Source organism: Chiloscyllium punctatum, chromosome 7, assembly GCF_047496795.1.
Source record: "Chiloscyllium punctatum isolate Juve2018m chromosome 7, sChiPun1.3, whole genome shotgun sequence".
Taxonomy (NCBI): Eukaryota; Metazoa; Chordata; class Chondrichthyes; order Orectolobiformes; family Hemiscylliidae; genus Chiloscyllium; species Chiloscyllium punctatum.
The window spans coordinates 116459502-116475639 of NC_092745.1; the positions used below are offsets into that span (position 1 = coordinate 116459502).

The 16138-nt window shown below is 38.1% G+C and overlaps 1 protein-coding gene across 2 annotated transcripts in view; it reads left to right on the forward strand.

Moving 5' to 3' along the window:
• The window catches only part of tgfbr3 (transforming growth factor, beta receptor III), a 184518-nt gene extending 170402 nt beyond the window's left edge, over window positions 1–14116 (forward strand). For both annotated transcript variants that reach the window (XM_072574698.1, XM_072574697.1), the window contains exons 16-17: window positions 1505–1612; window positions 10838–14116. In XM_072574698.1, the coding sequence (XP_072430799.1) occupies window positions 1505–1612; window positions 10838–10956 (227 nt within the window). In that variant the 3' untranslated portion in view covers window positions 10957–14116. The remainder of the gene's footprint in view (window positions 1–1504; window positions 1613–10837) is intronic.
• Window positions 14117–16138: the final 2022 nt, after the last annotated feature.

The following is a 16138-nucleotide window of genomic DNA, read 5'->3' on the forward strand; positions in this document are numbered from 1 at the left end:
AGAATTTGGAGTCAGACAACTGAACCAAGTTGCCCTTTCTACCTCTGTGTTCACAATACAGTAGACTTAAAGCCTTCAAAAGCCATCAACGTTGACCCCACTGTTCCTAATCAGACTTTTGAATAGCCAATCTGGGATTCTGCAAATAATCAATTCCAGACATTGGTTTGTATCTTAAACCAATTTATTAACAATGTAACAACTTTAGGAGAGCAAAATTAAGTAATCTAATTGGTCTATGTTATAAAATCCAAAAGCCTTAATTTTCAGCCCCATTAACACAAAAGACAGACAGCCGCACAAATAAATGTGGGGTGTTACATTAGCTCAGTGGTTAGCACTGCTACCTCACAGCACCAGGGACCCAGGTTAGATTCCAGCCTCGGGCGACACTCTGTGTGGAGTTTGCACATCCTCCCTGTGTCTGCGTGGGTTTCCTCCAGGTGCTCCGGTTTCCTCCCACAGTCCAAGGATGTGTAGGTTAGGTGAATTGGCCATGCTAAATTGCCCATAGTGTTAGGTGTATTAGTCAGAGGGAAATGGGTGTGGGTGGGTTACTCTTCAGAGTGTCGGTGTGGACCTGTTGGGCCAAAGGGCCTGTTTCCATAATGTAGAGAATCTAATCTAATCAAACACAATTAGGGGATAAATAAAAGAAAATATTAAAAACTGGTCACATTACTCAAGTGGTTTCATAATGTTTTGTTCTGTAAGCAAAGATGACAGTTTCTTGGATGATTTCCTCTGCATCCTGGCTCAACAGAAAATCTGCTATGGAAAACCACCATAGAAAATCACACTGTAGGTGATCACTAATAGCAATACTAATCGCAATACCCGTTCAGTATATAGTTTATGTCATCCAAACAACATCCACATTTTATCAATCGCGTTATTGCCGATTCGCACTGACGAAATGCATGTTATAGCAGAATGATCTGTCTGTCAATTGCTATGCTGTCCATAAAATATTCAATTATTATTTGCCCTATATAATGTCCTTTCCAAGTAATTTGCCTCTAAAGTTACCTTCCTTCCAATAAGTACAATCTCTACCATGAGTTTGTATACAGATGGTTTAAAAGCTTTCTTTCTCGTCACTAGGCAATTGTTGTTGAGACTAAATTTTGTCTTTCATTTGACAACTATGGTTTTCAAACTCAGAATTAGGGCAGGATGAAGACCACCAATCGGTCTAACCAAAACATACAGAAACGCTTCATTATCCTTGTTCTATGTAAATGGCGCTTGAAGATGATTGAAATATTCAGCATGATGCAAGAAAGTTAAATCAAGTTGATTGCAACACAATTGACATCTATATATTGCATGAAACTCGAGACAAGACACTGAAGGCATGATTCATAAACAAAGTTGAGTCTCTAATGTGACTTTTTATTTAAGATATCAATTTTTTTTTTTAAATGATAATCCTGCCAGAATAGTATTTTGTTTTATGCACTATGAACCTGTATCATGTATATATCATCTTCTTGTGTTTCAGATATTATTTATGGTCTGGATACCCCAACTGTTGTGGGAATTGCATTTGCAGCGTTTGTGATTGGTGCACTTTTAACAGGAGCTTTGTGGTATATTTACTCCCACACAGGTATGTATCTCATCAATTATTTAACATGGTGCTATCCCTAAAGCAGATTCATCCACACATCCTGGTTAGGATGAGAAGGGTCAATAGAATCCCACTAAACCTTGCATTCTCTAACACTTCTAGCATCTGATTTGTGTTCAATTTTGTGAAGACTTAACCAAAAGAATGCAATGCAAATGTTGAAATCAAATGGCTAATGAAGAATAGATAGGATTATCTCTAGTATAGAAAAATCAGGAACATTAATTGATTTGTGAGAAGACATTCTGACCCAAAGTGTAAAATACAAATAAGTCGTGTACTACTGCATAAAGTGTGTGAAAGAAATTAGCAATGTTGACAATATGGTGAACAATATCCCTATCAATTCAACTCTCTCTTTTATCTTGAAGCATTAATATAGCTGCACTAATTTGCTCAGATTTTTCAGTTTGATGTTAAAATATGGATTTATATCCAAGTGAACATGAAAGAATTGAGAATATTAAATTGAAATACCAAATAAACAGAGCTTTAATAAAACAACGAATTGCAGATGCTGGAGATATGAAACAAACAAAAACAAAAATTGTTGGTGAAACATAGGTCTGTTAGCATCTGTAGGAGGAAAACCAAGTTAATATTTCAAGTCCAATGATGCTCCCTCAAAATGGAACAGAATTAAACCAAGCTGTTGATTCTCCCAAGGCTGGCAATCATAAAACAGATGTGTTATTAGATGAAGAGACATCAAAACTGAGAACGTTTTAAACAAGATTCAAGAGTTTATATTGGGAATACATTATTTCACTGCAGCTTTTTTCATAGATTGATTTAACCTTTTTTTAAAAATTGAATAATCTACTAAACCACTTAAGGGCTAGAGAATTCGATACAAAACCAAAATAAAGAATGCTGGAAACCTGAAATAAACACAGGAAATGACCAAATATTTAAACAACTAAAACCTAAATGGTTCACTACTGTCACTTCAGGAAAGCAATTCTGCTATCCTTACTTGATCTGCCTACATATGACTGCAGCCTGAGTGCAAGATTGTTCACTCTTAACTACTCGATTAGGTATAGGCAATAGGTGTTGGCATAACCAGTGAAACTCAATTCCTGAGAACAATTTTTTTTAAATGGAGCTGGCCTGACTGAACCCCTGAAAAAAGAAAGAGTTAGCGTTTTATATATGTGACCCTTCATCAGGTCACATATGTAATAGATGAAAATGTAATAGATTTTGAGCATGGGAAATGAGGGTGGGAAGCAAAACAAAAATGAATGTCTAATGAGAAGGACAAGAGAAATTAAATAATAGTTTTATGGTGCAAGGTCAAAGAAAGTGGTATTAGGACAAGTAGAAGAACGTAAGGTGTGATAATGGCAGCTGTAATTAACAGAAAAGTTGATGTTGGAGTACTAAATGAATGAATAAATAAAAAGCAAGAAGAAAACATAAAAACAGAAAAGCAAAATGGGGCCAGAAGTTATGGTCTAATATTGTTAAACTCAGCATTGAACACAGAAAGATTTGAAGTTCCACTGTGATAAACTTTATTGGAACACTGTGGCAGGCTAATGTCAGAGATGTTATGATGAAAGCAAGGTGGAAAATTATTATGACAGCTGACTAGAAGCTCAGGGTAACACTTGCTGAATGGGCAGAAGGTTTCCACAAAGCAGTCAACCAGGATGAATTTAATCTCCCCGAATGTAGACTATGAGCAATGAATTGAGCATTCTAAATTGAAAACAGTACAAGTCAATTACTCTTTATCGTGGAGGTATCATTAGAGACCTGGAAAAGGTAAGAAAGGGCAGTGGTTGTATTTCATGTTTTTGCACAGAAAAGGGCTGCAGGAAATGGAAAAAGATTTGTAGGTGTTTAAACTGAACAGGTTCTCAGAAAGGGAACTGTCTACTCAGAACACTGAAGGGGACAAGGAAAACATGTGGAGATGACAATAATGGCGAAGGAAGATCTTTGAATATAGATCAGAAGTCACAGGTCACCAGGTTATAGTCCCAACAGGTTAATTTGAAATCACATGCTTTCAAAGCGCTGCTCCTTTGTCAGGTGGAGTGAAGAGAAGCCCATAGTTTATAGGCATGAGAGATCAAAAGATCGTACAAGTGGTGTGAGTGGGTTGTCGACAGGTTGAATAAGAAGGTGAAGGTGATCAAAAGTGTCAGATGGTGTAAATAAAGTGTCAACAGCTGAGTAGCAAGTGAAGGGATAATCTATAATCCAATTAATTGAGACAGAGATAATTTTGAAAACTTAAAAATAAGGTGGTGCTGGAAACCAACCAAATTGCTGGAATAACATAGAACATAGAAAAATACAGTGCAGTACACGCCCTTTGGCCCTCGATGTTGCGCCAATCCAAGCCCATCTAACACTAGCCCACTATCCTCCATATGCCTATCAAATGCCCGTTTAAATGCCCATAAAGAGGGAGAGTCCACCACTGCTACTGGCAGGGCATTCCACGAACTCACGACTCGCTGAGTAAAGAATCTACCCCTAACATCTGTCCTATACCTACCACCCTTTAATTTAAAGCTATGCCCCCTTGTAATAGCTGACTCCATACGTGGAAAAAGGTTCTCATGGTCAACCTTATCTAAACCCCTATTCATCTTGTACATCTCTATCAAGTCACCCCTAAACCTTCTTTTCTCCAATGAAAACAGCTCCAAGTGCCACAGCCTTTACTCATACGATCTTTCTACCATACCAGGCAACATCCTGGTAAACCTCTTCTGCACCCGTTCCAGTGCCTCCACATCCTTCCCTCAGTATGGCGACCAAAACTGCACACAATACGCCAGACGCGACCGCACCAGAGTCTTCTACAACTGCAACATGACCTCAGGACTCCGGAACTCAATTCCTCTACCAATAAAAGCCAGTATGCCATATGCCTTCTTCACCGCACTATTTACCTGGGTGGCAACTTTCAGAGATCTGTGTACATGGACACCAAGATCGCTCTGCTCATCCACTCTACCAAGTATCCAACCATTAGCCCAGTACCCCATCTTTTCCTTACTCCTACCAAAGTGAATCACCTCACACTTACCCACATTGAACTCCATTTGCCACCTTTCTGCCCAGCTCTGCAGCATATCTATATCCCGCTGTAACCTGACACATCCTTACTCACTGTCAACAACTCCACCAACTTTCATATCATCCGCAAACTTGCTCACCTAACCTTCTAGCCCCTCCTCCAGGTCATTTATAAAAATGACAAATAGTAATGGTCCCAAAACAGATCCTTGTGGAACACCGCTAGTAACTGCACTCCAAGATGATCCTTTACCATCAACTACTACCCTCTGTCGTCTTCCAGCCAGCCAATTCCTAATCTAAACCTCCAACTCACCCTCCATGCCATACCTCCGTATTCTTTGCAGTAGTCTACCATGGGGAACCTTATCAAATGCCTTACTAAAATCCATATACACCATATCTACCGCTTTACCCTCATCCACCTCCTTATCACCTTCTCAAAGAATTCAATAAGGTTTGTGAGGCACGATCTGCCCTTCACCAAACCATGCTGACTATCCTTGATCACATTATTCCTATCCAGATGTTTATAAATCCTATCCCTTACAATTCTCTCTAAGACCTTGCCCACAACAGAAGTGAGACTCACCGGCCTATAGTTACTAGGGTTATCCCTACTCCCCTTCTTGAACAAGGGAACCACATTTGCTATCCTCCAGTCTTCTGGCACTATTCCTGTAGACAATGAGGATGTAAAAATCAAGGCCAATGGCTCTGCAATCTCCTCCCTTGCTTCCCAGAGAATCCTAGGATAAGGCCCAGGGGACTTATCTATTTTTACCCTTTCCAGAATTTCCAACACCTCTTCCCTACATACCTCAAAGCCGTCCATTCTAATTAATTGTGACTCAGTATTCACATCGGCAACAATGTCCTGTTCCTGAATGAATACTGACGAAAAGTATTCATTCAGTTTCTCCCCAATCTCTTCAGCCTCCACACGCAACTTCCCATTACTATCCTTGACTGGACCTAGTCCTACCCTAGTCATTCTTTTATTCTTAACATACCTATAGAAAGCTTTTGGGTTTTCCCTAATCCTACCAACTAAGGACTTTTCATGTCCCCTCCTTGCTGCTCTTAGCTCTCTCTTCAGATCCTTCCTGGCTACCTTATAACTCTCAATCGCCCTAATTGAACCTTCACGCCTCATCTTTACATAGGCTGCCCTTTTCCCTTTAACAAGGGATTCCAATTCCTTATTAAACCACGGGTCCCTCACACGACCCTTTCCTCCCTGCCTGACAGGTACATACTTATCAAGGACACTCAATAGTTGCTCCTTGAACAAGCTCCACATATCAATTGCGCCCTTGCCTTGAAGCCTACTTTTCCAAGCCACGCATCAAGTCGTGCCTCACCGCATCATAATTTCCCTGCCCCCAGCTATAACTTTCGCCCTGCAGTGCACACTTATCCCTTTCCATCACTAGAGTAAAAGTCACCAAATTGTGGTCACTGTCCCCAAAGTGCTCACCTACCTCCAATTCAAACACCTGGCCTGGTTCGTTACCCAGAACCAAATCCAGTATGGCCTCACCTCTTGTTGGCCTGTCTACATATTGTGTCAGGAAACCCTCCTGCACACATTGGACAAACACCGACCCATCTAACGAACTCGAGCTATAGCTTTCCCAGTCAATATCAGGAAAGTTAAAGTCCCCATAACAACCACCCTAATACTTTCACTCTTCTCCTGAATCATCCTTGTAATCCTTTCTTCTACGTCTCTAGGACTATTAGGAGGCCTGTAGAAAACTCCTAACAGGGTGACCTCACCTTTCCTATTCCTAACCTCAGCCCACACTACCTCAGATGGCAAGTCTTCCTCCATCACCCTTTCTACTGCTGTAATACTATCTTTGACCAGCAATGCCACACCTCCCCCTCTTTTACCCCCACCTCTGACCCTACTAAAACATTTAAACCCTGGAACCTGATAGATATGAGTCACATGCTGAGGGTCTAACAAAGTAACAAATAATCCAATACTGTACAAACTAAAGTAGAGAGATTATAACAAGGTATCAAGGTGATGGTGTCAAAACAGGACAGTAAGGATGATTTTACAGATGGTGTGTGATTTCAGATAAGCCTGTTGGACTATAACCTGGTGTCAAGAGACTTCTGACATTGTCCACACCAGTCCAACACCGACATCTCCACGTTATTGAATATAGAGGCTGGGGAGGTGGAACACATGTTGTGGTTATGGGAAGGAAGGAATGGATGAGAGTAATGAAGTTGAGTGGGCATGATGAGTAATTCTGTAGCCTATGAGAAATTAACCTTGCATTTCATTGAATCATGCTAATATAAGTCCGATTCCACAGTCAAAATTACTTCCATTCATTTTTGTTTTCTTTTCATGGAACGAACTTTTAACAATTTGAGTTTTGTTTTAAATGGGCTCTCAAAGATATCAGGAGTAGGAGAATAATGAAAAGAAAACTGATGTAGCAGGCACACTGACAGAAATTCAGCTCCTATTAATCTGTTGATGGGCTAAAATTGACTATGGTTATGGAGAAACCACATGGTATTGACGTGCCCACTTGGGTGAAATGTGCAAATAGATCACAGCAATAGAGATCTCAACAGTGGAAATACTAATATTGCTCTGCCTCTCACAGATCAAATATAAATCCAAGATACTTTTTTTTTGTGTTTTACTACAAGTTCTGTTTGGCAGAGTCTCCTGTTGAAGTGTACTCCCTTCTGGGCAGTAAGTTCTCCAGGAAATGGCAAGATTTGTATCATAAAACTGTTTCCAGTTGTGAGAAAGATCTTTTATAGTTTCTGAATTCAATATTGACTTATATTATTGCTTAGCAAGATGTGTTAGAACGCTAATTTTAAAGTCATTGGTGTGCTCTGACGCTGCATTATTTAATTACATAATAAAATAATGATAATAAAGGCCTGGAACATCTGGGGTTGTACAGGACAATCCAGTCTTTAGCTGGTCCAAAAACTGTCAAGTACTGATGGCTTCACAACCAGCATTTTGAGCCATAATCCATTTAGCAGGAGCTGTCATTGTGCCTTTTCTTGTCTGCAGCAATCTTGATGTGACTAAAATGTGAAAGATTGCATGGTTTCCCTATTTTGTTTTCACCGCACCCTGCCCTGCCCCCATCCCCAACACTGGCAGAGTTCTCCATTAGATGGAATCATGTCATCATGCATTTCAAAGGTCTTCATTTTGGCATTCTCCAACAATGTCCATTCTATTTGGTTAACATGGTCAACATATTTGATTGATAGAGGTCTTATATTGATTTCAGCAATTTTGCAAGCACATTTCTTTCCTGCATTTGCTAATTGTTGGTGTGATTTTTGTCAATAGTGGTATTTTCCTGTTTTTTATTTATTCAGTTTTGTTCAAAGGACTTTAATATGAACAAGGAGCAAGAGGAGGCCATTCAATAAGATCATGGCTGATCTAATTTTAAATTTAATCCGATAATCCTCCCCGATAATCTTTTATCCCTTTGGTAACCAAGTTAAGAAACGATAAGACAATCAAATTTGTGAAAGATTTTGATGAGTTAATTCAGGAGAAACTAGTTCTAGCAAATGCCGTAACAGCAGCTATTAAGCCTAAATGTAAGCTCATCACCAAATTATAAGGAGACGTTAAGAGATTCTCTTATTGTTTAATTAACACTGAGCTTTGTTAGGGATGTCAGTGCTGGAACTATAACCATAATATCTGTTAGAGTTTAAAAGTAAAGCTTGAAAGTTTATGGGAAACAAGTAGAAGAGTAAGAAAACATAGATTGCAATTAACTGGCTGTCTTCCATGCTGTAAAGTAAATTAAGGGAAAGTAATAGTTCAACCATTCATTTACTTGATTTGCTTCACGTAAGTAAGCTATTGCTTTATATGTATTGGTGAAAATGTAATTAAACATTAAGTGCTATCTACAAGATTAAATAAAATGTAATGGTTGAATAAGAACGGTTGTATCTCTGCTGTAGAATCTGTTCCTTTACCATAATTTTCCAGTTTCTGGATTAGTGGTGCTGGAAAAGCACGGCAGTTCAGGCAGCATCCGAGGAGCAGTAAAATAATTTTCCAGTATCTGGTGCTGGGCTGGTAGCTTTGGTATTGATGGTTTTCTGAGGAAATGCTGAGTATTTGTTTGTGTGGAAACATGTTTTGTTGTTTTTTTTAAAATATTCAAAGCCATGCAAATAGCACTGAAAGCCTGCTCATTTGGCTCTTGTGAACTGGTTCAAGGTACAGCAGATAAAACTGAATATGTAACTTAAAAATTGATGTGTGAAAGAACCAATTAGATCCAGAATAAAGGAAAGCAATCAATTAATTGCACAAGTTTCTTTGTGCCAGATATATGCACAAGCCCATATTTTATCAAGGCTGCTTGAAAACACTGAATTGTTCATTAATTTGTATATAGGGAAATGAATGAGCAGCTGGTGGGTCACATTGTTGACCTGCTGTTTCAGGTCGAAGAGCAAGTCCATATTGTGCTTCAAGTATACAATAAAATTAAGTTAGTTGTTCAAAAGTTCAGAAGAACTATACCATCTCTCTTGATACTAATTTTATCAAACAGCTGTGTGACTGTAGGTCAGAGATATTTCTTAAAGTTATAGGGACGAGTCAGGCATATATAAACCTGCACCAGAGGAAAAAAAATTGTTTCCCTAAAGAGAGAATGACGTTAGTTAGTTATCACTTTCTCTTACTTATAAAGCTCAAAATTTCCAGAGGGTGAAAATAGCAAAATATTCCACTGTAATGTGATTGTACTGAACATAGCCTACTGCCTTTTCAACATCCGTTGAATTTCAACAAAAGGTATAACGGCTGTCTGAATTACTAGTATTCAGCCTTGGAGGTAGAAACTGAGTTCAGTGTCACCTAGTATAGCTCATTGAATGCACATTGTTCCATTTAATTCATGTTTTCCTATATCTCCCTGTGCATATTATGAATTATGACCAAAATCCAAATGCATTCATCTCAAAAACAAAAAATGAGCATCTTCCTCCTAAACCTTGAGGATTAGAGTTCAGCTTCCTGCATTACTTAGTAACTCATTTATGAAATGGTTCAAATTTGGTTACATTAACACCAGGTAGTAAATGTTTCTTAGACAGCTATTGTCACCATCTAGCTTTTGGTTTTTAATAATTCACCCCTGGAAAAGTGTTTCTTTTTCCTTACTGATTGTTAGCATTTGCCGGGGGAAGTAATTAAATATTGATTAAATCCTTGAAGAATTGTAGACAATCAATTTTTGAACAAGTCCTGATTAAAATAGTCTGACGAAGCAAACTTGAACTTGAAGTCAATAAAAAAAGTCCAGATTTCCTGGACAGGGAATTGTACATATAAGCATGTGCCTCAGACAGATACTGACAAAACAAAAGCAGTTTATAGCTTCGAGCTGGCTCTGTTTCAGTTTAAAAGCGTGCAAGTTACTTTTAAAGACCCTCCGTGGTCGATACACCCCGGCACACAGCTAATCAAGCTTTTTCCAAAGTCAAGTTTAATTTATAACAGACTGATTCTTCTCCTTTTTGGAGACAGTTCTAGTAGCACTCAGCTATTTTCATATATTGAAAGGCAGATTAGGAATTTATCCTTTACTGAACAGTGAACTTATTTCAATAGTTATCAAGTCTAGTTCAGCCCTTAAAGCTATTTAAATAAAGTTTTTACTATTATATGGTTCAGGAAATGGTTAAGAGTGGTATTGAGTTACCAAACTGGGATAGCAGCAGGGGTTCGTGGCCTGTTCTGATTTTTGCATAAATCTGTGATGAATTACTTTTTTTCACTTGGCACTGAATTTCAGAGCAGAGAGGCCTTGAAAAGGGATTCTGATTAAACAAAAGCACCTCCTCCAGTGGGATGGAGAGAAAAAAGGGTTTCATGGCTTTCAAAAGCTATGTCCATTTATAAATTGTTAATACACTAAAGTGTTGACTTATTTTTGCAGAGGAAGAAACTATAATGGGGATTAATATGATATAAACTTTAAACTTTATATATCAGAATAACCATTGGTAAAGATGTTTAATTTCAGCTCTGTTGTTGTTTGCCCACAAATGCATGACTAAATTTATCAAGGGTCTTGGTATTTGGTGGTCAGTTGATTGACAATGGTTTATGTTCTGCAGGTGAAACAGCTGGAAGGCAACAAGTCCCCACATCTCCTCCAGCCTCAGAAAACAGCAGCACTGCTCATAGCATTGGTAGCACACAAAGCACTCCCTGTTCCAGCAGCAGTACAGCCTAACCCAAAGGGAAATAATTGAGAGGAAATGGAGTATAAAGGCAAGATTCAAAGTGGCTAATTGTTGATGTTAATATCCTGAAGATAAAAGGAAGATCTTCAGTTGCCTTCAAAAGCTCAGATGTATGTTCAAGGCAAGAAATCATCTGTGTTGCTTTATACTTTAGGTAAACTGACTTTACTCGAGTGTATAACACTATATGTGACAAAACTACTAATTACCCTGAGTTGGGAACTTGCTAACCATTTATGGGTTCCTCATGTGAAATTTGTACCAGAATCTTTCTCAGTGCTGCTTTAGGTCTAGAATGCAGCTGTTTAATTTTTCCTGGGATTTATGCAAACACCAGCAACTTGCTGAGTGTAGAAATGACAATGCCAAGCACTAATTAATTAATAAGAATCAGAAACATAATTTTCATAAACAGAAACACTTTCAATACAAAGCACAATTAAACATATTCCAGAGAAACATTTGTAAATAAATGTATACAAAAAGTACCAATTAGCCCCAATTATGATATTGTGCAAATTGTGGCACCAGGTTTCCAAAAATATTGACAGCTTTAAGGTTATTGTACTTTTTGGGAAATTGAACAAAAACTTAAAATGATGACCAACTCTAAGCTTTCTGCTGCTCCTCTCAGTGACTTGGACATCTTTTTTAAAGATATAAATTGATTATTTGGCAGCAGTTATTATTTTAAGACACAAATGGGACATTTTAAGCACACTCTGAATTCCTTTATTGGCGTTATTTGTATGTATTTTTAAAAGCAGGTGTTCATCAATGAGACTGACTCGAAGTTGTCCTATATCATGAATGTTCAATTTTGTGCAGCTCAGCAAACTGTGTTTTTCACGGTACTGAATATTGCATACTGTACAGTTGAATGTATTTTACTTCCTGAATTAATAATGTATTCCTGTATATAAACATTTAAAGAACTCTCTAGAGCAGAGTACAGAGTATTTTAGTAACACATAAGCTATATTTTTATTGTATTTTGAATTTTTGTGCAAATATTCTAAGGACAAAATCAGTGATCCACACTGCCATTGGGGAGTTAAAGTAATTGTGAATCCAGATTGGATAATCTGAGACAACTACAGCCTGGTCACTCGATCTCTGATCTGCACTCCTTATTGAGGGTAGCTTTCCCACTAGCACTGCAGGATTGCTGAATTGACCCTTTGTTCTTAAAGTTACATAAATTAAGTTCATCTATCTGCAAATGTGTATTAATTTTGCTAACTGTGAATTTTCATTGAATTTTATTATGTACCTTTGCTACTTTGCCTCCAGCTTTTTACTTATTCCCCTGAGAAGTTCTGATTAAGATCATTTGTTTAATCAGAGTCAGTTTTAATGAAAGTGATTGGGAAAGCCCATTTTTATAGTTTGATAATATGCTAAGGGCATATTTAAGGTAATGTGCCTGAGTGGTATAAGGCACTGGATTTGGTTCCTGTCTGATTAGAAGGCGCTGCTGCCAAAGCACTTCAGTGACACCTTTGGGTCAACAACTGGCAGTTCTGATTTAATTGGTGAAAGTATGCTGTTTTATCAGGGCTCTTTGGCGAGCAGTGGTAGTGTCTCTACTTCTGAGTCAGAGGATCTAGGTTCAAGTCCCACCTGCCAAAGAGGTATGTTCAAACAGGTTAATCAAAATAAATAACTACAGGCAACATCTGACTTATTTTAAAATTCTGTTACCGTGAAGTCTATAACTTTACTTCTTTTCTCACCCCATTGACAACTAATGATACCACACCAAATGTGTGCACTTTCTTAAGGCTGGTAACTGAGGTTGCATGTGTTTAGAATTAGACTCAAAGATGTGGCTCCAAAGGTGATTTTAAGTTTAAAATTAAAGCTTAACATTTAATTAAAGAAATACCACCAGAATAGTATGCTTAAACTTCCTGTTGTGCATTCATCATTTTTGGAAAAAAATCAAATGACAAAATGATCAATGCAGTTAGACACAGATTCCTATTAAGCAATTAATTTTTATTCCCTTATTCAGTTCATTTCTGAGTGAACTGTCTATGAATGAGCAATTTAGCACTTTAATTCTCTTTAACTTTCCACACGCCAGGGCAATATCACAATTTACTAATCTTCCTGTCTGTATTAAACCCATGCTAGCCAGTTGAATAATGGGTGTAAAGTTTTCAGAAACGTAATTCGTACATATTACTATTCTTTTCTCTAATTTACATAGTGAAGTAGCTGCTGGCATGTCCTACTGACTATTTTACAAAAATACAGGTTTCTGGTAGCTTGATATTAGGTGATAGTTACAGTTAACACTTTTTTTGGGCAGCTGTTACAATAATACTTTGCTTTCTCAACTGTTTTCCAAATTGATTGGTGAAATACCCTCTTGGGATTATTTTCTCTTTTCATGACATAAATTTAAAATATTTGAGTTAGACTGACTGCCTCAAAAGTAGTGACATTATGCCTTTCACATTATGGTTTCAAAGTTCATATTAATCTCCTTTTTAAGTTGCATGTAAAATCTTTTGTATAGTAGAATTATATGCATGTACAGTATATAAAAATACATTTTGCCCTGACAGCATAATGATGCATAAAGAAAATCATTGAATGTATTGCCCTACAACACCTTTTTTTGTCTTTTGCTTTCTCTCTCTGCCATTGGCTCAAGAATTCCAATGATTCTAACCATTGCGTAAGAAAGGTTTCTGAGACAAACAATAGCAGTTGGATTACCATAAACATTATGGTCGGTTCACTCTGACTTAGTGTGAACTTTGGCAGCTCTGCACTTCTAAATTTCAGAGGGTGTACACCTTCTGCAACTTTGGATGTTTGTATTATATATTACTGTTGGATAAACAATTCATTTAAGATTGTAAATTTTCTGTTCTGAATACTTTGTTCAGCTTTATCTTTAAAATATATCTACCTCACCATTTTACTAAAGGAACAAAGCCTGTACTGCTGGTTGTACCATTTGACTTTTGTAAGTAATTGCAGGTGGTGTCTGTGCCTACTTAAAGGATTCTGTATTCTGTCCATGTCTATTTTTCATATGCTGTTGTAAAGGGATTTGTTGTAAATTTTTCCAAAAAAGTATGATCTTTTGTTATACTATATGATTATGTAAAAATAAAGGTATATCAATTAACAGTATTTGCATTTTTAGTAAAATAAACAAACTACTAACTGTAAGAAAGAAAAAATGAAAAGAGTAAAAATAATAAATTTGCATGTTGCTTTTTCCTACCACATTTGATATCGTGACTGCAATTTCAGCCAGTGCAGACGAGAAAGGCTATTTGACCCAGCTTTGCTCATCTATTCAGAAAAACACTTATCACATTATCCAACTGTTCCTTAAATGATTCCAATAATATTGCCTCCATTTCTGACTGATGAAAGTAATGATTTTTTTTGTGTGGAGAATGTCCTGACATTCAATTCGAATAGTGATTACATTAATACTATATCATTTGAATAAGAGAAATAAGAACAGCCTTTAATTGATGGTTGTTATCCTGTATTGACACCCCCCACACATCTTTGGTCCTGTTGTTGTAGCAGGGAGTTTCAATATGGCAAGGTGCATTGGTTCCTTCTTTAAGTTATCAAATTGGTAAAAACCATTATAAAAAAGATTGAGTAGAGCCCAGGGGCATCTCCACAGGGAGGAAATAAAACTGGAAAAAAGTCCCTGAGAGTTGCTGTCAAGAACCTTCCAGCAGATGGTCATATTGTGTTGGCAGAGCACTGGAAGCAAATTTCCTTCCTGCCCTCTCAGTGAGGAATGCAACACATTGTAAAGAGCCACAGGAGAACGGGGAATAAAATAGTGCAGCATTTTAGAAACATTATGTATAACTTCTTTGTTAATGAGAAGTCATTAAAAGTCTGAATGTGAAGTGCTTCCATATACCGAGCAATAATGCATAATAAATAGTAAAGCCAACTCATAAAATATCAGCCATTTGCCTTCCTCAAAAATGGCATATTTGAGTAATAGACAATAGACAATAGGTGCAGGAGTAGGCCATTCTGCCCTTCGATCAATATGATCGTGGCTGATCATCCTAAATCAGTATCTTGTTCCTGCCTTATCTCCATAACCCTTTATTCCACAATCCTTGAGAGCTCTATCCAACGCTTTCTTAAATGAATCCAGAGACTGGGCCTCCACTGCCTTCTGGGGCAGAGCATTCCACACAGCCACCACTCTCTGGGTGAAGAAGTTTCTCCTCATCTCTGTCCTAAATGGTCTACCCTGTATTTTTAAGCTGTGTCCTCTGGTTCGGCACTCACCCATCAGCGGAAACATGTTTCCTGCTGCCAGAGTGTCCAATCCTTTCATAATCTTATATGCCTCAATCAGATCCCCTCTCAGTCTTCTAAACTCAAGGGTATACAAGCCCAGTCGCTTCAGTCTTTCAGTGTAAGGTAATCCCGCCATTCCAGGAATTGACCTCGTGAACCTACGCTGCACTCCCTCAATAGCCAGAATGTCTTTCCTCAAATTTGGAGACCAGAACTGCACACAGTACTCCAGGTGTGGTCTCACCAGGGCCCAGTACAGCTGCAGAAGCACCTCTTTGCTTCTATACTCAATCCCTCTTGTTATGAAGGCCAGCATGCTATTAGCCTTCTTCACTACCTGCTGTACCTGCATGCTTACCTTCATTGACTGGTGTACAAGAACACCCAGATCTCTCTGTACTGCCCCTTTACCTAAATTGATTCCATTTAGGTAGTAATCTGCCTTCCTGTTCTTGCCACCAAAGTGGATAACCATACATTTATCCACATTAAACTGCATCTGCCATGCATCTGACCACTCACCTAACCTGTCCAGGTCACCCTGTAATCTCCTAACATCCTCATCACATTTCGCCCTGCCACCCAGCTTAGTATCATCAGCAAATTTGCTAATGTTATTGCTAATACCATCTTCTATATCATTAACATACATTATAAAAAGCTGCGGTCCCAGCACTGATCCCTGCGGTACCCCACTGGTCACTGCCTGCCATTCCGAAATGGAGCCGTTTATGCAGACCTAACCATTTTGGCACCTGGATATTTTTAATAAATTTGCAGCATATTAAGTCACTGTGACAAGAGACTATGGCTACTTCAAATGGTTGGTATGTCGAGGCAGGCTGTGCTGTAGACTCAGTG